Source organism: Scatophagus argus, chromosome 1 (genome assembly GCF_020382885.2).
Source record: "Scatophagus argus isolate fScaArg1 chromosome 1, fScaArg1.pri, whole genome shotgun sequence".
In the NCBI taxonomy this organism is placed as follows: Eukaryota; Metazoa; Chordata; class Actinopteri; family Scatophagidae; genus Scatophagus; species Scatophagus argus.
Window position 1 is genome coordinate 11,148,227 of NC_058493.1, and position 22,464 is coordinate 11,170,690.

Below are 22,464 nucleotides of genomic sequence, written 5' to 3' on the forward strand. Positions count from 1 at the left end.
AATATATTTGATGGAAATAATCCCTATATTTTGCGTGAAGTTTTTTTTACTTTCTGGGCACCAAAAAGGCAATTTAGCCTTTAAAAAACAATTTACTTACACAATTATAACTTTGAGTTAATAAACAGCAGAGGAGTTGAGTGTGTGTAGGTGTGTGTGTGTGTGTGTGTGCGTGTGTATGTATGTATGCGCGCGTGCCTTGTGTTGTGTTGTGTCTGCTGACGTCACCACTGGAACTGCCTTGTCACGCGGGGTTAGTAAAAGTTGGGATAGGAGCTCCGGGGAGAGAGAGAGATAGAAAAACCGACAGGAGGCGAGATAGAGAGAGAGAGGGAAGCGGGCAATTAAACAGACATTTCATCGGTTTTGTAGCGAACACTGGCAGAGAAAACGCTTCTTTGTTAAGGACTTGGTCGTGAGACAGAGAGAAATAGCTTAACGTTAGTGAGAGAAGGAGAGACATAAGAGGGCAGGCGACTTTCTGTGAAGCTGAAGACAGAATATAGCGAGCGAACTGCCAGAGGAAGAGAAGCCAACGACCTGTATTTTGGATTTGTCAAACGAGCGGAAAACGCGACTTCGTGTGTGATCAAATACCTTTGATTTAAATGAACAAAAGTTGAAACTCGCCGTCGTGGCAGTCGGTAAATGTTGTGACATTTTGGGAGAGCATAAATTGCTCCAAAAAGAGTCGACGGTCGAGTGGCGGGGAAAAACCCGAGCTGTCAAACCCGATGACTACTGCAAACTGCCCCGGGAATGAGGAGCTGGACTTCAGGCTGATCTTCGGGGAGGACGGGCAGCAGCAGCCGTTAGGCCCCGCAGGTCAGTGCGTTCGCTCAGCGGCATGTTTCATACTGAATGTACCGGTAGGAAACTTGCGGCGCAGTATGCTGACACGTTAACTAAAGTTACTCACTTAGCTGCTGTCTGCTTAATTTAGCCCGGCAGCTCCCGACTCAAATCTCGAGATTATTTGCCTTGTAAAAGAGGAACCAGCCCTAACAAGTGTGGGTTAAGAAATGGAGATTTAAGAAAATCACGCGTCCTGTCTATCGTGGTGGTTCAGCTACTGTCCACAGCACCAGCTGTCATTAGCTTGGCATGCTAGCAGGTTAGCACAATCTGTTCGTTACCGTATGCTCATTCAGCTGTAAATATAGTTAAAAATGGAAAATGGCTCTTACAGTTTTCACAACAGATAGTTTGTTAACGTGCTGTGTAACTTTGGCGGGACTGCAGCAGTTACAGTATGGTTGATATGGTGTAGATCAAGTATGGCTGATGGAGGGACCAGTTTATAGTATAAGTATATTTCTGTAAAGTGGCAGATACTATTGTTGTCAAGACTTTTATTCCCATAATGTTTACAAAATAAGTAGGGCAGATGACGTTGTAATATGTCAACCGTGTTACTTCACTGTAAACAATCTTTGCTGTAAATGTTTAGTTATTGTCAAGTGCACTTTGAGTAGTAAAACGATTTCATTGTATTAAGAAAAACCTATGATGTCTCATCCAGCTACAAAAACAAGAAATTGTGCTTATTTACAGCATTATTTAATTCACTTTATCCAGGTTCAGGAATTAATTAATTAACATTTTAATTGTTTTATCAATGAAAGTACAAAGAAAATTAAGATTCTTAATTTTATTTTTATTCTGGTGGTCACCATGATGAATTCAAACACTAAGTCAAGACCTTTAAAATAGTTTTAACGAGGAGAGGACATACATGGAGGTGAGGTGGCCCACTTTATTGTATTATTTTGTAATCGTGAGGTAATTGTGGTGATGTTTTACATTCCTCATTACTTTAAAACAAATTTGACAAATCAGTGATATACTGAACTTGTTAAAATCCATTTTCTCTCTCCCTCAGAATATGTCATCAGCTTTTTACATCCATGTTAAGCAAAATTTTCAACGATAGACTAGAAGACGGGTATTGGTGCAATTGCAAGTGAGTCTAACAATGTGACAACTCCAAGACCCTTAAAATAGTCTTTGTCCTGGTTGCTCAGTGATCTCAGACGTAAACCATGTTGAATGAGAAGCATTGGGTTTGAATCTAGATCAGGATCTTTGCCACATGACACTACCCTCTCGCTCTGTGTTTATCCCCCAGGCTAAACTACCCTACATAGGTGAGAATTTCTAACAAAAAGACAAACTTTTGACAGAGGGTAGTATTTTTTTTATAAGGCTATCTTGAAAACTAATTTCACACTAGAGAAGAAGAGATAAAATACAAATGCCTTGTTTACTAGTTAATTATTAATTACAGATGATCATTATTCCAGTAGTGTAACACTAGGAACAAAGTTAGACACCAGCAGAAGCTTAATTGTGTAAGAAGTGTATTAATATATTGATTTACCAGGACCAATATTTTGGATCAAGTTTTGGAAATCATTCTGAATGGAAACTGAGGTGTAAAACTTGGGTGTCATCACACACTCGCAAACAATTTCAGTCAAGATCCCTGAAGCTTCCAAAGACACATAAGGCATTGCAAATTCTTCCAGCTGATTCAGTGAAATCGTGGAACAAACAGGTACACAATAAATTTATCATGTTGTCAAACAGTGTTGAGATTACACATGTCTAAAAGAAAGAAAGAGAGAAACTCAAGTTTTCTGTTTGGAGACATAAACTACCAAGCTGCTTTGAGTTTCTGACGGTAGAGGACATTATCAGTATTGCTGGACACACAAATGGTCACACCCCGTTAAAATATCTTTGAGGGATGGATGCTATATTGGTCAGTCAACTGGTGTCTTCCAAAAATTGCTTGAAAGTATGTTACGAGTGTCAGGTTGAAATCAACATTACTTGAGATATGGAGATCATATTTGATATGCTGATAAATGAACTTGTCATGTACAGGTGTGTAAGTGTTTGTTTTCATTTTGGCTGCACTTGATACTTTCTGTTGAAGTGTAATGTCTAGCTAAATGAGACTGGGTAAAGTTGATATCTGTTATGACTGACAGAAGCAGATTTCACCCTTTTGATATTTACTTGTTGACATTTGAGGTGACAGAATGATACAGTTACATGTTTTTTGAGAAGTTGAGAAGAGGTAAATTTGTGCTCACTCTTTAATGGTTGCAGACACTTGAAAAAAGTGAAAACATTGCATATTGATCTCCATGTGTTGTTGCAGTGATTATAATTTTATTTTAGTGATTGAAGTGATTGAAGTGGTCGTGGATCACTTTTCTGATATCACAAAACAACGACTTCCTAGTTAATTCTGTGAATGACAGAAGCTGCCTGTTGTTATTCAGATATTATATGTGTCAGAGAGTCTTTTAGATGTGTGCATCGTTCATGGACTGACTGATTTACAATATAGCAAAGGTCATGATGGAATTTCTTAATTTATGGCATTTCCGTTGTTCTTTTTATTCATGCTAAGTTTGGCTTCTTCATTTGTTTCTGTCTTTGGACCTAAAATATTGGAACTTTTGAATTCACCAGCTGTGTCCTTTTCATAAAACTCTGGCAAAATACTGACTCAATGAAAGCTTGTCGCGTGTAGTCTTAAATCAATTTTTAACTATGCATAGAAATAAAAGCACCATTGTGCAAGTGGTTTTAATTGGTCTGAACTGTATGATTTGGCACTAAAGACGGTTGTCCAAATTGATAACTGGAGTGTAAGAGTAACAGCCAGACTAACAGCCAGAATAACAGGGAGTTGCACACTCCTGAGTTGGTCTCCTTTTCTGAAGGCAAGGATCAAGTCAGGGCTTGTTTTTGTAACAACCTGGAGAATCTCTAATGTGCATATCTGACAGGTTTTTACACCACTCAGCTTCTTATCGTAGAAGGTTGCTTGAGCTGGGCTGTGATTGTGATCGTCAATATCTATGCAATTCTGCAGTGTTTTAGTTGGTGTGGTGTGAGAGGGGAAAAAATGACACAGCAGTGCCAGATTTCTTCAAGCAGCTGCATCCGAAGATACAGTATGTCACAAGAATGTGCTTTACTTTGTAAAAGATTGCTGTGATGTGAGCTGATTACTCATGTTTTGTCTTAGTTTTGATGGAGCAGACTAGTGAATGTTGGCTTCCTGTACACTCTACTGTCAGACGTCTTGCTGTCTTTCTGAGTTTGTGCTCGCATATGTGAATATGATTAAAAATCTGTATAATGGTGCACTACGGCAAAACACCCTGCCTCTCTGTCCTTCTTTATTACTCTGCTGTTCTTTGTTTTGTGTCTTATATGTCTTCATTGTCTTGATCTATCTGAGTATTTAGTTGTTGCCCAGGAAATAGTCACCTCTTTGAGGTGAATCATTCCAGTGTTCAGGGTCATTGGGCACACTTACTGTAAGGGTTTTTCACCGATTATGTATAGTGCCAGCTGAATAGAAGAACAAGTCCCTTAAAATGAGATAGGATCATTTAAAATTCAAAATACTCGAAAAATACAAAACTCAAATAAATCTGGGGCAAGGACAAGCAAATTAAAATTAAGGCCAGCTCAATTCATTGACAGTACAGGGAGCTTTAAATTGAGTAGAATTGGTTTTTAAAAGCCTCTTTTAGAAATACTTCTCCTTTGTGAGAGAAATTACCTAATGAATTGTTCACTTAGGTTTACTCTTTTTAGAGACGTTTATTTCATGTAGTTTAGATCCAGGAGATGTTTTCAGATGGTCAACAAAACTTGGCTAACACTGCCAAAGCATCCACCTCAAACAGTTGCCAAACAAATAAGGTTTTCTCAGATCACTTGTTATAAAATACTGCTCATCTTAATTCAGTAGACTCAAAGATTCTAATGAGCATTTTTGGTTTGCAGTAAAAATATGAAACCTTTTAGAAACAATGTTTCCAGGTTTATGTTGATCTTTCACTGATTAACGTAGTACATATTTATCAAATTTATGGGCTCTTTATCGAAAATATTTGTTTATGTTCAAGGTCTATGTTAAAAAAGAATGAATCCTACATATATTAACCTTGAAACATAAATATCTGTATTGGCCTCAAAAATTGGTTCTTATGTATTTTGCAGTTTACCACTTTGTTATAACTTGGATAAAGTCTATTTACTTAACTTTAGGGTGGGTAAAAAAACATTGATTCACATAAGAATCCCACTTATTTTCTTGCATGATTCATAAACGAGTCACAAATGTCAAACATCAATTTTCAAAATGTGCGTTAATAACATCATGTGAATGGAAAGAGAAAGAAACTCGTCTGCAAGGGCATATCCAGACAATCTACAGCGCACACGTGCTAGATTTATATTGTAATTCATCCTCAAAAAAGCCAGTGGTTGGAAGCTTTTTTTTTTCAGGGAGCAACAAAATCGTGAATGAGTATTTTTTGACTCAAGAAGATGATGATGCAGATCAACGAGTGGAATCCTGAGTGAAACCGAGAGAAACCTTCACTTACGTTTTAATACTTTCAGCTTGAGTGAGTGTGTCCGGTTTTCTCAGTTTTAACTCCTCAGAACAAATCCACTTGTGTTCATCTCCATAAACATATCTTATCTTACATATCAGGATGTTCTGTTCGTTTCAATTAAAGGGGTTACTTATGTTGCTGAAAAGTCATTTCACGCAATTCACAAAAGACATTCTCTGATTTACCAATGATACTAACTGTTTACTTCTGAAGCTTCAGCCACCAGTGGAGATCAATAGAACTTAATTTGTGCCTCTCAAAGCACTGGAAAAATACAATGGAAAAAAAACAGCAACTTGTCCTTTTATAAACATTATCGTTTATTAAGAAAAAATACAGAACATTTGCTGGTTTCATAAATATGGAATATCTTTGGCTTTTAGTCTGTTACAAGGGAGCAGGCAGTTCATCAGTGAGCCCTACATCATGTATTCATGAACCGACTAAAAAGTTAACAGTCTACTCAAAACTTCCTTAGGCTACTTCATAATTAGATCCATACAAACTTCTCTGTGCAAGAGGATTTTCACTATGTAAAGCAACAGATGGTGTTATGTTTTCATTATGTCACCATTGCTTGATCTTGTTTCACTTGTTTTCTGCAGCACTTTTTCCTCTGATGGGGTTTTGTCTTTGTTTAGTTCATTGGTTTTGGCTTTTAAAGAAAAATTAAACAGGCAGCCTGCCGTAGATTTACACAGACAGTGAAAACTACGTGTTAAGAGGTATTTAAGTTATGTTTTGAGTAACTTTCTGCATAACAGGCATTAATCCCAGACCTTGTCTTCTGTAGTTTACCGCTAACTTTCACTGTGAAACAAACGACATTGAAAGTGGCCATATTAAACACTAGCATGTGATACAGACAGTGGCCTCAAACTTCCTTTCATCTATGGTATCAAACAGGTTAAGCTTTGTTGTACAACTAATCATAGAACATATTTCCCCACTACAGTTTTTGAACCTAGTTTCATAAACAAAAAAAGCACAATCCATCTTACAGTATGTTACAGCATGTATCTGGGTTTATCCTTCAAAGTGCCACTTACTCCATATGTGATAAAACATCTATTGTGAAGTGGCTATGTGAGTGGTGAAAAAAAGGTATCGGTGAGTTTGGGTTATGCAGGTCACGAGCAGTGGCCTCATTGGGCATTAGAGGTGGTATGAGCCAGGGGGGCAGAAGTGCCCTTTATGGGTGGCAGACTTGTAGGTCCAAAGGTGTCTGGCTCTCTGCCCAGACATGCCATGTGGGATTCAGATGGCAGGGTGGAATGAAAGGAGAGGGGCGCACACCGCTCTCTAGCTGCTTCTAAGAGGAACACGAACAGCAATTTTGTCCACCTACTCTCCTTTTTTTTGGTTTTTCGGTTGCCACCATACCAGCACAGAGCATTGTAAACCCACTACCAGGACGACTGAGGCTTCTTTCCTTTCTCACTGCTTTCTCAGGATGTGAAAGAGACCACCAGTGACATCAGAGAGCCCGTTCTGGTCTAATGAAATCTCCAGATGCCAGCAGTCACCACAACCACTTAGTGACTAGTCAGGTTTGATTTTGTTCTGCTAATGTGCTGTGACATTTTTTGCATCTGCAGGATTGAGTTGATCTTGCTTGGATGTTGATATGTCAAGGCACATTATCATAATGAAATAATCAAACTGAAAGCAGCCAGTGGAGAAAACAATTTTGCCCTTGTCTCTGTTGTTGTCATTGCTCCGATTCTGTAAACCAAGAGCACGATCCTCTTAGTCCTTGTCGTGGGAAAGACTGAAATTACATCGCTCTCATGGTGGACTATTTTGAGCTCCCAAAGAGAGTGGCAGAGGGCAGACGGCAGGTTCTGGTGACTCGTTTGTACTTAGTGCAGGAGAATCCCTCTCGTCCCAGTACGTCTGCAGCCTTCATCTTTTACTGCTCAAGTGCTTTGCGATCTTAACGGGGAGAGGAGTGGAAGAATGCTGTGCACTACATCGCTAGGTGAGTGTGCCGGCACTCCCAACTCGAGCCAGGTGTGTCTTGTGTGTAGTCTAGACTTATATATTAAGGGGTGGGAGCCACCACTCAGTCAAACAGCTGTCACTAGAGTACGAGCTGTCCTGAAGTCTGTCAGATTTTATATTAAAACTTCCCTAAAATGTCAATAGAAGATGTTACTTTTTCACTGACAGCACATATTTCATTTTTAGGAAATTGCTTTTTTAAAAATATTTTTGTTTAAATATTTTTATTATTATAATTATGAAGTTTGTTGATATGTTAAATATTATATATTGATATGCTGACGTGTTAGTCATGTAGCACATTGACGCTTGTTGATATAGGCATAGGCATAGCTATTATAACAAATGTCACCACAAATTAAATGCAAAAAGCTGGTAAAAAGAAAATAACAGAAGGGAGGAAAACATACAAACAAAGCTTGGATCATCATTTTTTAAGGAAGAGAAAAAGGACAGCGGAGTGTTAGACAAGTTAGACAAGCGAGTCTCTGTTAACTTGGTAAATCTTCAAAAGGAAGGCTTTGTTGGTCAGAAAAAGAGTGTTTATGGAACTACAACTTCCAGTATTTCTTTGAAAATGAAAAAGACGTAGAGGTTAAAGGTCAGACAGTCATGCATGAGGTCCACATGTGGGGCTGGATCACCATGTGGTTGCCCCCTAACCTTACTGGACTGAAGGGGACCCAGCACCCAGTGTGATGAATGAGACGTTTGTTTCCCGGGGCGAGGCATGAGTAACTATGTGTGGCATCTGTCTAGTTTAAATTTAGTGTAACTGAAGCTACCGCTGGCTGTGCTGTATCAACATGTCAGAGGCTACATTACACCAGAGAAAAAGCTGTTGAACTCCTACATCTGGTTTCTTTTTTTTTCTTTCTCTCTTTGGTCCCCTTTTACTATGAGGCATGGCTTGCTACACAGGGATTAGGGTGGTTTGAATCCCACTTTATTTTAGGCAACCACTCAAAGCCATATTTCAGCCAGGCTAATGCTTGGTATTGGCACCTCTATCCCATGTGGTTTTTCTTGTCCCACTCCTGTTGTGTGTCCAACGATCAACAAAATATTCTAAAATGAGCTATCAGGAAACAGTGGTTGCTGTGGTGCTTTTTTTTGACAATGAACAATCATAGGAGGTTGTAGATGGGATAAGTAAATAAGTGATGGTACACATTCCAGTTGGGGCCCATGAGTTTGAGTGGCCCCTACTTCATGGGTCACAATTGGAATGTGGACCATGTGGTCTTTGACAGCTGGGCTTTATGGACAGAAGTTTTAACAATACCCGAGATCACTTTATGCACATTATACACAAAATATTAAAACATGAATTGGTCTCACTCGATAATAAAGATATTCTTGTCATCTTGTTAGCATGCATGGACTTATAGAGCTGTGAAAATACATAAATGAAGAAATTTCATGCTTGATGTGTCGTTTTGTTTCTGGACATAAACCACTTTTAGAGGAAATAGCTGTCTTCCTGTTTTTTCTTGGTTTGTCCTGTTAGTTTTTTCAGATACTTTGTGTTGGCCTGATTACAAGTTTGATCAAAAGCAAAAGGACTGTTATGAACCTCTCCCCCCAAGTACAGCAGATGGACCTTTTACTTGAGGATGCTGCATTTCTCACCACCTCATCATATCCTCATCCATTCATGAGCAAGCAAGACAGAGGATGGGAAGTAATTCTGCTGGTACAGATGATTTAATTAATCTCTGTGAAAATGGGTCAAGGCCAGGAGGTTTGGATGGCAGTTGTTGATGTGGTGAACATAGACTTATTTTTACTTATTTTTATATCTACTATTACTTTGTTGATGCTACCAAGAACACAGTATGCACATTTTTGTTTAGGAACTTTTTATTCCCTTTAAAACCAGGTTGATTATTTAAATCTCATGACATGTCAGCAGGATCGGTGAGGTTCTAATGTTAATTAATCTTATTTGTTCTTCTACACATCCAAAAGGTGTCTCTCTCTCTGTCTCTCTCTCTCTCTGTCTCTCTCTCTCTCTGTCTCTCTCTCTGTCACACACACACACACACACAGAGCTGTCCAGGTCCTTTCACTGAAATTATTTGAGCAAAGCAGGTGTCCTCCTGATAAATCCTGAGCTTCATTAAAGCTGTCTAAAAATATACGTTTCATAAGCTTAAATATACATTCTGTTTCCTCTGGTGAATTTCCTATGTTCTATCAATATTAAAACTACAGCTTTTAGTTTTGCCGCTTAAATATCCCACAATAATTGCTGCAGTGGCATTACGGAGTGCATGGAATCGAGTGTATCATCGGAATAATGTCCCTTTAAATAGCAGAGAAAGTAATTGACTTTAGGGTCAGGTATTTGTTGGTCAATGACACAGTTGCTCTCTGCTGCCTCAAGATAGCAATGAGGCATCAATTTGCCTGGCCACACAGCATTTTAAGACCAACAAGTCTGTGGGCGCACAAATGGGTGCAAGTACTTAGACCAGGTACCTAGACTAAGTACTTTGACCATGTTTTCGTGCTGGGCATGAAAATGGCAACTGGGTCAGTTGAAAACTTGCAATGACACTTGCGCTGCGCCGTGTGCCACATTGCACTAGGCGTAAGATAGGACCTAGTTTGTAAATGTCAACTCTTCTCTCTACTCTGTATTTCTCTCTCTCACACTCTGTGTGTTTTGTTTTCTCTCACACATATAGGCACACAAAAGCTCTTTTTCCCTGTCTGTTCCTCTCTTTCTCTCTCTCCCCGGGTGATTTTTTTCAGGCACAAGCACAGTCAGCCCTGACAGACTGTTTAAATGTCACCCCTGCTAGCAGTAGCCTCTGATGTTATCTGCTCTGGGTTATTGAAGGCCATCAGGCGGCTTATGTTCGCCTTGGAGGCCAGTTTTCTAATGAACTGTAGCTCTCCTGCTCTACTGAAAACCAATACATACATGAACTATCTGAAGAGTTTTGTGTTTACATGTATACACACACACATACACACACAAAAAAGGTTAGTTGGAGGAGACAAGAGGGGAAATTGCAATATGATTACTGAAAAAACTGTTTTTACATGCATATGCACTTGAACTAAGGCCGGCATATTTAAAATGTATTCTTGGTATATGATGCTGCGGCTTATTGGATGTGTTTAACTGTTTTTCCTTATATCCATCTGTTTATCTGTGCGTCCCATTCTCGTGAAAAGAATTTTTCAGGAACACAAAATTCTTCAAATTTGCCAAAACGTCTGTAGACTTTCAAAGAAGTATCTAAACGACAAATGATGAAATAATAACATTTTATATTTAAAAGGATAAAGGTCAGCTTCACTGTGACATCTCAACGTTTTGCAAAAATGTGACCATATTTCACATTTGGTCAGATACTTCATTGGTGACACTAATCTTGTCTGAAACTGTTCTGATTGTGAAGAGCTTCTGTGCTGCTGGATGTGTGTGAAGCATCTGGGCTTTAGAATTGGTAGCTTTGTTGCAGCAACATTCATATTTCTATGTAACATTCTTATATTCCACCACAAGCTCATTGGTTTTGATGATCCTGAGATTCAGGTGATTGTCACTACTCCATGTGATGAAGCTCTCTTTCAGTCAAAATGAATCCAGACAGACATGGATGTAAACTGCAACTTGACTGGTGCGTGGAGCCATACAACCGTGAGGTGGTTATTCTAGTTTTTCCTGATTTCGTTTTAGTTGTACTGTGAACTATGTTATTTTGAATACATTTACAAGTAATAATCATTTTCCTGGGCTGTGTCATGCAAATGCACGGCAAGAGTAGAAAACCAATTAAGAATATACATGGCCAAATACTCTTATACACACTGTATTTATATACTCTCTAGACACATTTTTCCCCAGCAGAAATCTAACTGTGTTCAATTGGTTTTCCAAATTTTTTTAAAATCCTGATTAGGGAAACCATGTTTCTCATGACATTTAGCAAACCAGGCTGCTTCAAAAAATTAACAATTTCTTATGTGCAAATAGGAAAAGATGACGCATTTTACTGGAGTAGTAACAGCACATAAGTGAGTAAAATCCAAAATAAACAATTTAATAGTGACTGTTGTTGGTGGACTGTGACATTTTAATCAGCCTCATGGAAAACCATCGGTGATATGGTTCTAGTTCGGTTTTGTTCATACCTGTCAAACACGTGTGTTACCTGTCGTGGTAGGACTGGCCTCCTTCTGTGGCTTACCAGTCTTTCGTAAGGTCCTCCGGGGGTCTATCTTGGGACATATAATCCAAACACACATCCAGCAAAACGTGTTCTACATTATTTGGTTTTTGTCTGATATTAAGTGATAGACGCCTGAGAATTTTCCCCAGTCTGATGATTTCAATTCAGCAGTTGTGTTTGAATTAGTCCTAGTCCTATTTCTAGCTCATCTAGCTTTGTTACCAAAGGTTTTCCTTCACAGAAAGTGTTATAGCTGCATTTTTTAGTAATCATTTTTGTCTCTTTTTACACACATAATTAGAGGGATTGTGTTTTGGGCTCTGGGGGCTGTGAAAACACAGGTGATCTGCACAGCAATACTGTGCCTGAAGCAGGAATGTACAATATTTATAGGACTGATGAATTACCGGTACGATATTTATAAGGGAAATTTATATTATCAGCCACTGGTGAATAATGAAATTATAGGTGAAAATAGGGCCAGTGATACAAAGCTAAAATTGCTTTCATTGACGAAAAGCACAGCATCTATGCAGTCTTATAGTTGATGCTATGCACCTGTAAACTTGGTTTGCAATCTGCCAATAAAAACAGAAAAGAAGGAGAACCATAACAAGCACAGCACGCTGTTGTCATGCTCATGACGTCAAACCGCTGCACCTTTGTAGAGCCACACATGTGTGGACTAGAGTGGCAAACATGTTGCCACTGGTGTGGACATTTTTTTTATAGTTTCAGGAGGAAGATAACACGATTGTAATTTACAATACATGTTCCACAAAGGTTCAAAGAGGTGGAAAAAAGTTTGCGAGTTTTAACAGAACACATCTTATAGAGCATATTTTTGCTCGCTACATCTTAGCCCAGCATAGACACATCCTCAGTGGAAAGTGACAGAGAATTCAAGCTGCTGTTGCTTCTTTGCCTGCTATGCCGCTGATAAATTTCGACCCCTCAGCAATGGATCTCCAAACTCCTGTCTAAAGCTCAGTCAGGGGTCTTTTTTAAACTGTACTGAAACACCATTCTCATCTTAAGGCATTTTCTTTTTTCTTATTTGTATTAATTTTATGTTGATCTTTTTTAGAGTACTAAATTAATGTAACCTAAAGGCAATTAATGATGTCTTCGTGCATTGGTGGGTGTTTAGTTCAGGTCGCTACTTGGCACTCTTTGTTTATCCCATAATGTTATCTCGGCGTGAGATTGTTAATTGGGAGCTTAATTTAGCTGCCTGCATATGTTAACATTGGCTTAGGCTGCCATTGTTAAGCCTCTGCTGGCTAGTGAGTCTGCTGTGACGCCAGAGGAGAGCTTTTTGATATAACCCTGACATAACATTACAGGATAAGACAATAACAAGGACTTGCAGATGCCAGATTAAGCTGAGATCCATACATCAGGGTTCTGCAGTATATATATGTATCTAATGGCTCTTGATAAATCCAGCCTGCCTTATTCTCCTACACCTGTATTTCTTTCCAGTTCACTGTCACTGAACTTTATATGTACACAGACATAGACCAAACCGCAGACACATACAGGGATCACCGGTAGGCTTGGCATAAACCCAGTCAGTAGAGCTTAGAGCCACAGGTGTAGGCCAACCCTTACGTTGCGTGTGTGCATGTGCGTCACTCACTCTGTGTTTAAGGATGTAGGCAACCAGCCAGCCACAGAGTTCTTGGAAAACCCAGGGGGAAGGATTTTTCTTTTTTGGGCTTTTGTGTGAGCTCTGCTGGGGTATCAGTGCAAATATATATATCATCTCAAATGTTAAATACATGATTAATCATTTAAAAAACATTTCTAAAGACTCTTGTACCTGAAAAGAAAAATGTCTTTTTGTTTTGGTTTTTTTTTTTGAATTATTGTAAATGATTCAATAGATTCATCAAGATAAACTTTGCCAATGCCCTTTGTTGAGGTTTCAGCCAGGGCTGCAAAGGGTCAATGAAAAAGTTCCAGAAAATGTATAAATTTACTTTTTTCAGAGTGTTTTGTCAGGCAACATGACAGACATATTTGGAGAAACAGAAACTTGTTTTATGAGAGGATAACTACCATGCAACTCAAATGATCAAGAAACATTGAATAAAAGGTTTCATGAGCACTGAACATTAACATTTTGCACGTGCTTTACAGACCTAGGACATAGTGTGTACCTGAGGTATATGTCATTTTTGCCCTGAGGTACGCTTTTGCTCAGGTCTGTTGGTCAGCAGCTCTTGACGAGAGATGAAAGAGGAGACTGGCCTGAACACAAAGCCTTCTGTACAGGGGATGTAAGCAGAGCCTGCTCTAATCAATCTACTTGCCTACCACAAAGGGAACCCTGGGTAAGATTACCTTCTAGCACCAGCACCACATGGTGTTGAGACTAGTGGGTAACCTAAGACAGTATTGGGGTGTGCAGACCTATGCACAACAATCACATGCGCACACAAACGTACACACAGAAACACACAGGAAGGCACAGAGGCACAACCACAGGCACACAAGAACACACATTCAAACACCACCCACACTCTTGTACCCATACACACACACATGCACACAGGTAGACTGAAAGACTGTGAGTGCACCAGTAGGAACCTGTCGCAGCAATGAGCATGTCGTTTTCTCTGGGAGAGACAAATCCCTCCTTCCCTCAGTAGTAAAGTGGGCTTTCTCAGAATGTGGGCCTGTGTGTCACTGTCGGTCACAGGACCCTGACACACTTTGTGTGCAGTGAGAGTAGGAGGGAGGGAGGAGGGAACAGCAAAGTCTCTATGTATTATCCCCATAGTGAGAATCCCCAGGCAGTGTGACAGTCGGCCAGAGGCCTGTTGAGCTTTGTGTCAAGGAACCACAGTGGATGCCACCATCACCAGTGGGTCAGGTGTTTACCGTGTGGACACAACGGCCTTTGTGGCTTGTCACAAACATCCAACAATTAGCGCTTCACTGAAACATCTCCTATTGAGGCTGAGCTATTATTAGCTTAGGTACAGCAAAGCCTCTTAGAGATCTTTATTTAACCGGATTGGCTGTCTGATATATGGACACTTGTGTGGCACACTGGCACCAGGCTTTCAGGAACAGTTCAAGTGCTTTGCAACCAAGGCCACTGATTTAACAACAGTACCACTACTTTCTCTTCTCCTCTCCTCTCCTGACCTCTATGATCCCCCTGTCCTGAGGTGACTGGTGTTTGGGTCTGACCGGGTGGCGGGGGGGCTTTCCTCACAGGGTTTTAGGTAGCAGGCTAATCTTATCTCAGGGCAAGGAGAGGGCTGTGGGCCAGGTAACATAGATGTCCCAAGCCTGACCCCCATCTGTGCAACACTGACACTTATCTCTCTTTACAATGTATTATGATGGGCAAAAATATGTAAAACCAGAAAAATAGTAGTAGAAAAGGATCAGAGTGTCATCTTACCTTTGCCTGCAAGCTTTACCCCTGCTGAATAAACATGGGGCCAGAAGAGACAGAATATAAACAACCTGACAATAAAAAAAAAAAATAATCTGAGCTCAGTAGGTCAAAGGAATGTTACACCACTGACTTAAAGCTTAAGACTCTAACAGCAAATGTTGTTTATAAGATTTATTCTTATGAATTATAAATTTAGTCTAAAAGCCCTGGGTAGTACACACATTTCTTTATAAACATGGCAGCAATGCTGTTCCTTTTTATTCTAATCAGGTTACCATGTGAGCAAACTATCAATGACTAGGACTCTACCTGCCCTACCTACATTAGTTGTCATAAGTGCTACTTTGCAAAGTACATTTAACAGCTTACCTGGTCCAGCAACTAAAGTTTTTCCTGTATCGTTTTTCTTCACACAAGAAGTGCTAAATAGACCATTGGATAATTAGTAGCCAGTTGATTAGTGTCCTTAATGATGCTTGTGTCAGTTCATTTAAGACTGGTAAGCCCTGGCTGGTATCAGGCGTTTTGCTGGACTTGAAGCTCTGCTTGATGTGTAAAGATACCCAAAATATTTTTCTGCAACTTTAATTCTATTGCACTTGCAATTTGCGTGTAATTAGCACCTAATTTACTAAGGCAGCATCTTATTACTCAGTCAGCACCTGGGACTGCCCTGCCCTTCCCTGCTCGGAATCACCTGTATTTAATATTTGACCTAAAATAACCTGATTGTGTTGTTAGCCTGTTAATCAAAAATAATTCTTTCTGCAGATGTCAATTTAGGAATAAGGATTCCTACCAAATGAATATGAGGAAGAACAAGAATGATAAGGAATCGTAGGACATCTATTGACTTGTTCACCTTTTACATTTGACTATTTGAAAAAGCTTCCTGCTTGTTGCGTTGTTGCACATACTGATGTTGACTTGTGCTATTGCTCATTACCACAACCATCCTAAACTCTCTATAATTCCAATTTCTTGTCAGTTAAATGCTTTTTACTGGCATCCCTCTTAATTGTTAGTATTTTTCATGTATGCAACCTTGAGTTTTACAGATTTTGTACTTTCAATGCTACTGAATGCAGATATTGTATCATTTCAGCTGGTATTGAAAAATGATCAAAGTATCAATACTTACTAACCTTATGGTATTTAACAGCCCCTTAGACATGCGAGGAGAGTGGAAGGCGGACTGTCTCGACTTTTCTCTTATTCCCCCTTCTCCATCTCCCCTCCTTGCTCCATTTGCACCATTTTTTTATTTAGTGAACTGTGCTAATTAAGTCAAATCCTGTGGTGGATTGATGGTGCATGACGTGTCACCCATTTAGAAAAAGCATCTTAATGGGGACAACACGTGAACATGCATTCAACAACAGGGGAAGTGTTTTCAGCCACCTACAGACTCTTAAGAGACAGGATCTCTAGTGTAGCCCATGTTTTTTAAAATGTCTCTCTGAATTTATGTTTATCTGTGGCTCTGTCTTGTTTTTGTCTGCTGTTTATTCTTTTAACTGTCTGTGAAGCACTTTTTAAAAGACTTTTTTTTTAGAAGTGATATATGAATAAAGTTTGTTATAAGATTATTATTACTGTTATTATTGTTAGTCTTTAGAGTAAAGGTGAATTAATGCAATGTGCATGTGAAAATTGCTCAGCCTTTTTGGAGACTTTGGGATAAAATTAGTTTGATTTGGAATTTGTTTAAAAATGTTTTCATTTTTATTACAGGTAAGTTTTTTTGTTTGTTTTTTATTAGTTTGTAGAGGATTGAAGGACACTCATGAGATTTGTTGTAGGAAATATTTTGCCATCCAAATAGAACAACAAAAAAGAAGTGGAAGAAATGCCATTACATTATTACAAACATTATAAACATTATTAAAGGGTGAACTTAGGTTTCTATTTTTCTGTGAGGATGGTATTGTTTATAATGCAGTGTGGTTGATGGGAAATGGGTGATGCTTTGGCAGTGCTTTGGTATGCTCCCCTCGCTTTTTTTTTTACTTTATATTTCTTCCTTTGATTTCTTAATGTTATTTCTCAATTCAGAGTGTCACTGAGTGAGAGGATGCAGGTTTTCTTTCTTTCTGTTCCTCTCGACTTTGTTGTCCTTCTCTTGGTCCCTGTCAGTCAGTCAGAGGCTGTCGTCAGAGGATCCACTGCTGGGTCTTGTGACAGGCAGGCAGGGCCAGTGTTGAGCAGCTATAAATAAAGAGCTTGCTGCTACTGCCTCTTTTGCTGCTGTTGGATAGAGAGGATATGAGGACAGAAACCAAACCTCTTTCTTTTTACAAGCTTCTTTGAGACTGCCTTTAATGAATTGACAAAGTTCTGCTCTGTTGTTATAGTTTAAGATCAGAGGAAATAAATAGTCAACGTAGTTATGGTTTTAGTTTTGAAATAGTAAGTTATATTTCTTTTAAATGTAATAATATGGTCTCTTATTTTTAGGCCTGTAAGCACCTTTCACGAATATGGAGAAGCGTTGTGTAATCATTTCACAACCTTGTGCTGTACAGGCTTTACTGTGATATTGTTTGCATACTCATGGGCCTATAGTTTTGCCCTAGTCATTTTGCATCTTTCTGAAGGATGCAAAGAAGAAATAATAATAAGAATAATTTCTTTCTCTCATTTTTTTGCCTTTTCTTTTCACAGTACAACAGGGATTTTTCAAGATGGGACATTGCAGGAAAACTGCCTGACAAATTATCAGATATGTTCTGCAGTTTTCTGATTGTTGGTATCAGTAGTATTTTAATTGTTTTAAAAAAATATAGTCATAGTAGGATATAATAGTATTTATATCTTGTATTTATAATAAATGTAGTGGAGCAAAAAGTGAGTAAGTTGTACTTGTACATGTACACTGTACATTACAGCACTGGTTATTTTAAACTTTGACACTTTGAAAGACTTTGAAACTTTCATTTACTCCAAATTTGCATAAAAGTTGCATTGGTTCAAAATCTCAGCTATTGTTCTCCTTTATTACCACTAATCCGTACTGGTCGACTGACCTGTTGGATGATCCCTAATTTTTGTGCTGCTTACGTTTATGTGTGTGTGTGTGTGTGTGTGTGTTTTTTTAAGAAAGTTCAATTTTGGGTAGGAGAGTGGTACTATACAAAAGTAAAGATATGGAAAGCATGGGAAGAAAAGAAAATTCAGAAAACTCAAAGTGAACTCAAACACACACACCCCTCCCCACAATGGGTAGGGGGACGTGTGTTTGTTGCTCCCACTGGGAGCAGCAGAGCACATCCATTGGAAGTTTATCAATAACCTCTAACAGTAACAGTGCCAATGTAGACAATGGGCTCTTGTCTATTTGTTTGTGTGTGGGTGTTTGTGTGTGTACTTACTGCCTGTGACGGATGACCTTTGGTATAAATAGCTTGCCGGCGCTAGCTGTGATGACAGCCGACAGCACGCTTCGTTGTGTGAATTTGTTTCCTGAGTAGTGCTGTTCATCGGTTATCCCTCTTGGAACAATGCCTGCATGACTGCCTGCTACCCAGCAACACTCTGGCCTCTAATTTCCTGAAACTGGGCTCAATTGCAAGTGCAAACTCAGGATGCAATCAAACATGGATCTGTGATTGAATAATTTCATGCAGTTTTGGCAACCAGAGGCCTGAAGCCTGGTTCTGATGTAGTACAGTATTGTGTAAAAACACAGTTGAAGCAAAATGAATAGATGATTAGTTGCCAGGATGCAGTATCAGAAGGTGAACTACATCTTCTCTTCTTATCCCTTTTAAAAGCAACACACAGTTGAATAGGTCAGGACACAAATCCAGACAGTCTCTGTTTTTTGAGTCCCATGGCACAAATATACAGCAATCCAAACAATAATATACAACCTCCCAACCTACCTGTTGTAGGTTGGGAGGTTGGCCATAATTATTGCTTCATGTTGAATCTTGTGCTGAATTGAAGAGCTAACACAAGCTCTAATCTGAAAATGATGTCTTGATGGATGAGAAAAGAATGGGTGAGACACAAATGACTGGTTTGTCAGCTATAGTGTTTTTGTCTGATTTGCACGAACAGAAACCTTAGATATGCAACTACACTCTTATGTATCTTTAAGTTATGAAAATAATGTGGCTTGAAGAGTTGTGATGCAGCTTCTGTGTAGTCTATTAAACTCTCTTTAAACTTATTGGTGAGACTTGATTAGAACATATTTGTATTATATTTATGCTTTTTAATTCTATTTCTCTTTTAACTCAGTGAAACTTTTGCCGTGTCTCAATTTTCCCTTCCTTTACCTCTCCTAGATCTGGAGCCTGATGACAACAACACATCATTCTACATCCTAAACGTGGGCCAGCCCCAGTCTGTTGTCACCAACCACCAGTCTATTGCCCTGCCTCGTCATGGCATGCAGTCCCACTCCCAGGTGATCAGCACTTCCCCACGCTTTCAGTCACACAAACCAGGATCTGAACCTCTGAGTTACGAGGCACAAGACTCCAAATATGGCACCTCCCCCCTGCTACCTTCTGCGCCTGTCGAGGCACCGAAGGCCTTTGAGTGCCCCAGCATCCAGATCACCTCTATTTCCCCTAGCTGCCAGCAGGAGATGGATGCCAATGAGGAGGATCTCAGGGCCAATGGCCCTGATGGGGACTACCGTGGTGATAGGCCCTTGTCCAGAGACCACCTATATTTGCCCCTGGACCACTCATACCGGGACTCCTCACTGAGCCCTAGCCCATGCAGTAGCCTCTCGTCTAGGAGCTGGTTCTCTGATGCCTCCTCCTGTGAGTCATTCTCACATGTCTATGACGATGTTGACTCTGAGTTAAATGAAGCGGCTGCCCGGTTCACCCTTGGCTCTCCACTCACCTCCCCAGGCTGTGCCTCCCCTCAGACCAGTGGTGGAGTTTTAGACGAGCAGCCCCACTGGCAGCACCACCACCCTGCCTTTGTGCACCACTCCCACTCCATCAGCCTGTCACCCCGACAGTCCCCTTGCCACTCGCCACGCACCAGTGTAACTGATGAAAACTGGCTTAGCCCACGGCCTCCTTCAAGGCCCTCCTCACGTCCCACCTCACCTTGTGGGAAGAGGCGCCACTCTAGCGCCGACATCTGCTACCCTGGCTCATTGTCTCCTCACCACTCACCCACACCCACACCTGGACCTTCACCTAGGGGCAGTGTGACAGAGGACACCTGGGCTGGCAGTCCTTCTCTAGGCATGTCACCCTTTCAGTGCTGTCCATCTGAGGCAGACATCCCATCCAAGACAAGGAAGACCTCACAGGACAGAACAGCTATACAGACTGGGAAAGGGGAGCTGGGCCTAGATGACCAAGGAAATATGTCTCCTAACCTAGACTCTCCTTCAGATGAGACCCTTCACAGCCTGAAGAAGGATGGGCCTGGGGAACAGTTCCTCTCAGTGCCCTCTCACTTCTCATGGAATAAACCCAAGCCCGGTCATACACCTATTTTCAGGTAAATTTGCTGACTGAAATAAGCAGAAAAAAGTGAATTTTACTGATAACTGTCATCTCTAAATGCAGCTCCATCTCGAGACTCAGTGGTGAGAGGAAGTGTTAGAAAAATTCACATATGTTTATCTTTTTAAATGTCAACAAGGACTTTCTCAACTGCTTGAAATAATTTTCTTTTGCAATCCATTTTGTTCTCTTCTACTTCCTGTTTGTATGTCAGAAAGAGTTGGTGATAGTCATGGCGGTAATATTTGTGTGGAATAGATTCTTGATGCGTTACATCCAAAATTTGGTGTTTTAAATATAAGGTGGGGTGGTGATAACTGCCTCTATCGATATTTTAGAGAATTATTGGTGAGATCACTGCTTGGCAAGACAACACCTGTCATCAGACTTAAAAGAAATTAGCAGGGCAAGACTAAACTAAAACCCTCAGTGTTGAGTGTTTTTATAGTGTTGTGAGCCATCATAAAGATTTAGATCCCTTTTTGATCTAGTAGAGAAGTGTAAATGTTGCAATGCACTAAATTAGTGTCAAATTAGATTAGATGAACGATAGGCCTGCTGAAGGAACTCTGCAGATCAATGTTCAGTCACAGCAACTTTGAGCTTTGTATCAACAGTATAAAACTGACTTATTTTATTAGAGAGTACTGTAATACACGTTTACACACACACACACACAGGCACACACACGGGTACAATCTGTAAGAGTGTGTGATTGCAATGTGTGCAGCAGATGAAGACATGGTCTTGTTTGTGTGCACTGACCCCTAGCTCTGTAAATCAGCACAGGGCACATATGGCAAGGGGGGCACCCCATGCACACACACACATACTACATGCACATACACACACACACACACACACACACACATACTACATGCACATACACACACACGTGTAAACATAACACAAAAGACCTAACTCTCCAGACAATAAGAGAGCAACATTGTTAGCTCTATGATGAGTCACCATTTGATCTCTGCATCCTTGTCTTTGTAAGTGAAATATCCTAAGGCCTTATAAAGACAGTAACTTAATAATGTCTACATTGCTGTATTATTTGTTATGTGATGAAGAACACAGAAGCTATTACTTCCTTGAATAACGCAGTTTAATTTTGACTTAGGTATTTCCTTAAACTTGTTCCTACTAAATTTACTTTGCAATTGCCCAGCCTGCCTTGAGTAGGACTCACTGTGGCTTAAAATACAGATTTGACAAAGTTTCACGTGGGACTTCTACAGCAGAGCTCAGCTCACGTCTGCCTTGGGATAGAAGTTGCTAGACTTGTTTCTCCGCACACGTGTGTGTTAGTGGTGTTTTGAGCAGATGGCCCTGATGGAATGGGTTGGACTGAGTTAGAGTGGGTGGGATTAAAAATTGGTGAGCGTTCCTGTGTTTACTTTGCCAAAGAGACTTCTCTTGCTCTCTGAACTGTGTGCAGTGAGATAAGGTTGTCATGATGCAGAAATTTTAAATTTTATACATTCTTAGTATAAAAAAAATGATTCTTGCTGCAACTTTTGATACCAGGGCAAAAAGAAAATAATAAAAAAAAAAAAATAATGAATAAATTCTTCAAATTACCAACCTGCACATGGTGCTGGTACAGAGTAAATTTGTAATAATAATATCTGTGCATGCCTGGGTTGAAAATCTGATTGAAGATCTGTTTTTTATAGCTTTGGTATCACATGAAGATATTGGATTGTGGTAATAGTTTGATACTTCTGACATTCTTACAATGCAATATTAATAAGCTTTTGATAGTAATTAGTTGATAAATCAGTTCACTGAAAGAAAATGTGCTTTCAAATATGTGGTTAGTTGATTAATCGTTTCAGACATTTTAAAGCAAAAATGAATGGGATCACTTTTAGTACAAGAAATACAGTTTCAGTTGTTGGCAGCAGCAGAGGTAGTGATGGTGTTGG

General features: G+C 39.7%; 1 protein-coding gene across 2 annotated transcripts in view; it reads left to right on the top strand.

The window, feature by feature from the left end:
* The first annotated feature begins 245 nt into the window (after positions 1–245).
* The window catches only part of nfatc3a (nuclear factor of activated T cells 3a), a 63,019-nt gene continuing 40,800 nt past the window's right edge, over positions 246–22,464 (top strand). Inside the window, exons 1-2 of one of the 2 annotated variants that reach the window (XM_046383063.1) lie at positions 246–825; positions 19,340–20,525. In XM_046383063.1, the coding sequence (XP_046239019.1) occupies positions 735–825; positions 19,340–20,525 (1,277 nt within the window). In that variant the 5' untranslated portion in view covers positions 246–734. Of the gene's footprint in view, positions 826–5,534; positions 7,417–19,339; positions 20,526–22,464 lie in introns of those variants that run through there. The other variant, XM_046383072.1, reaches the window with a different exon arrangement.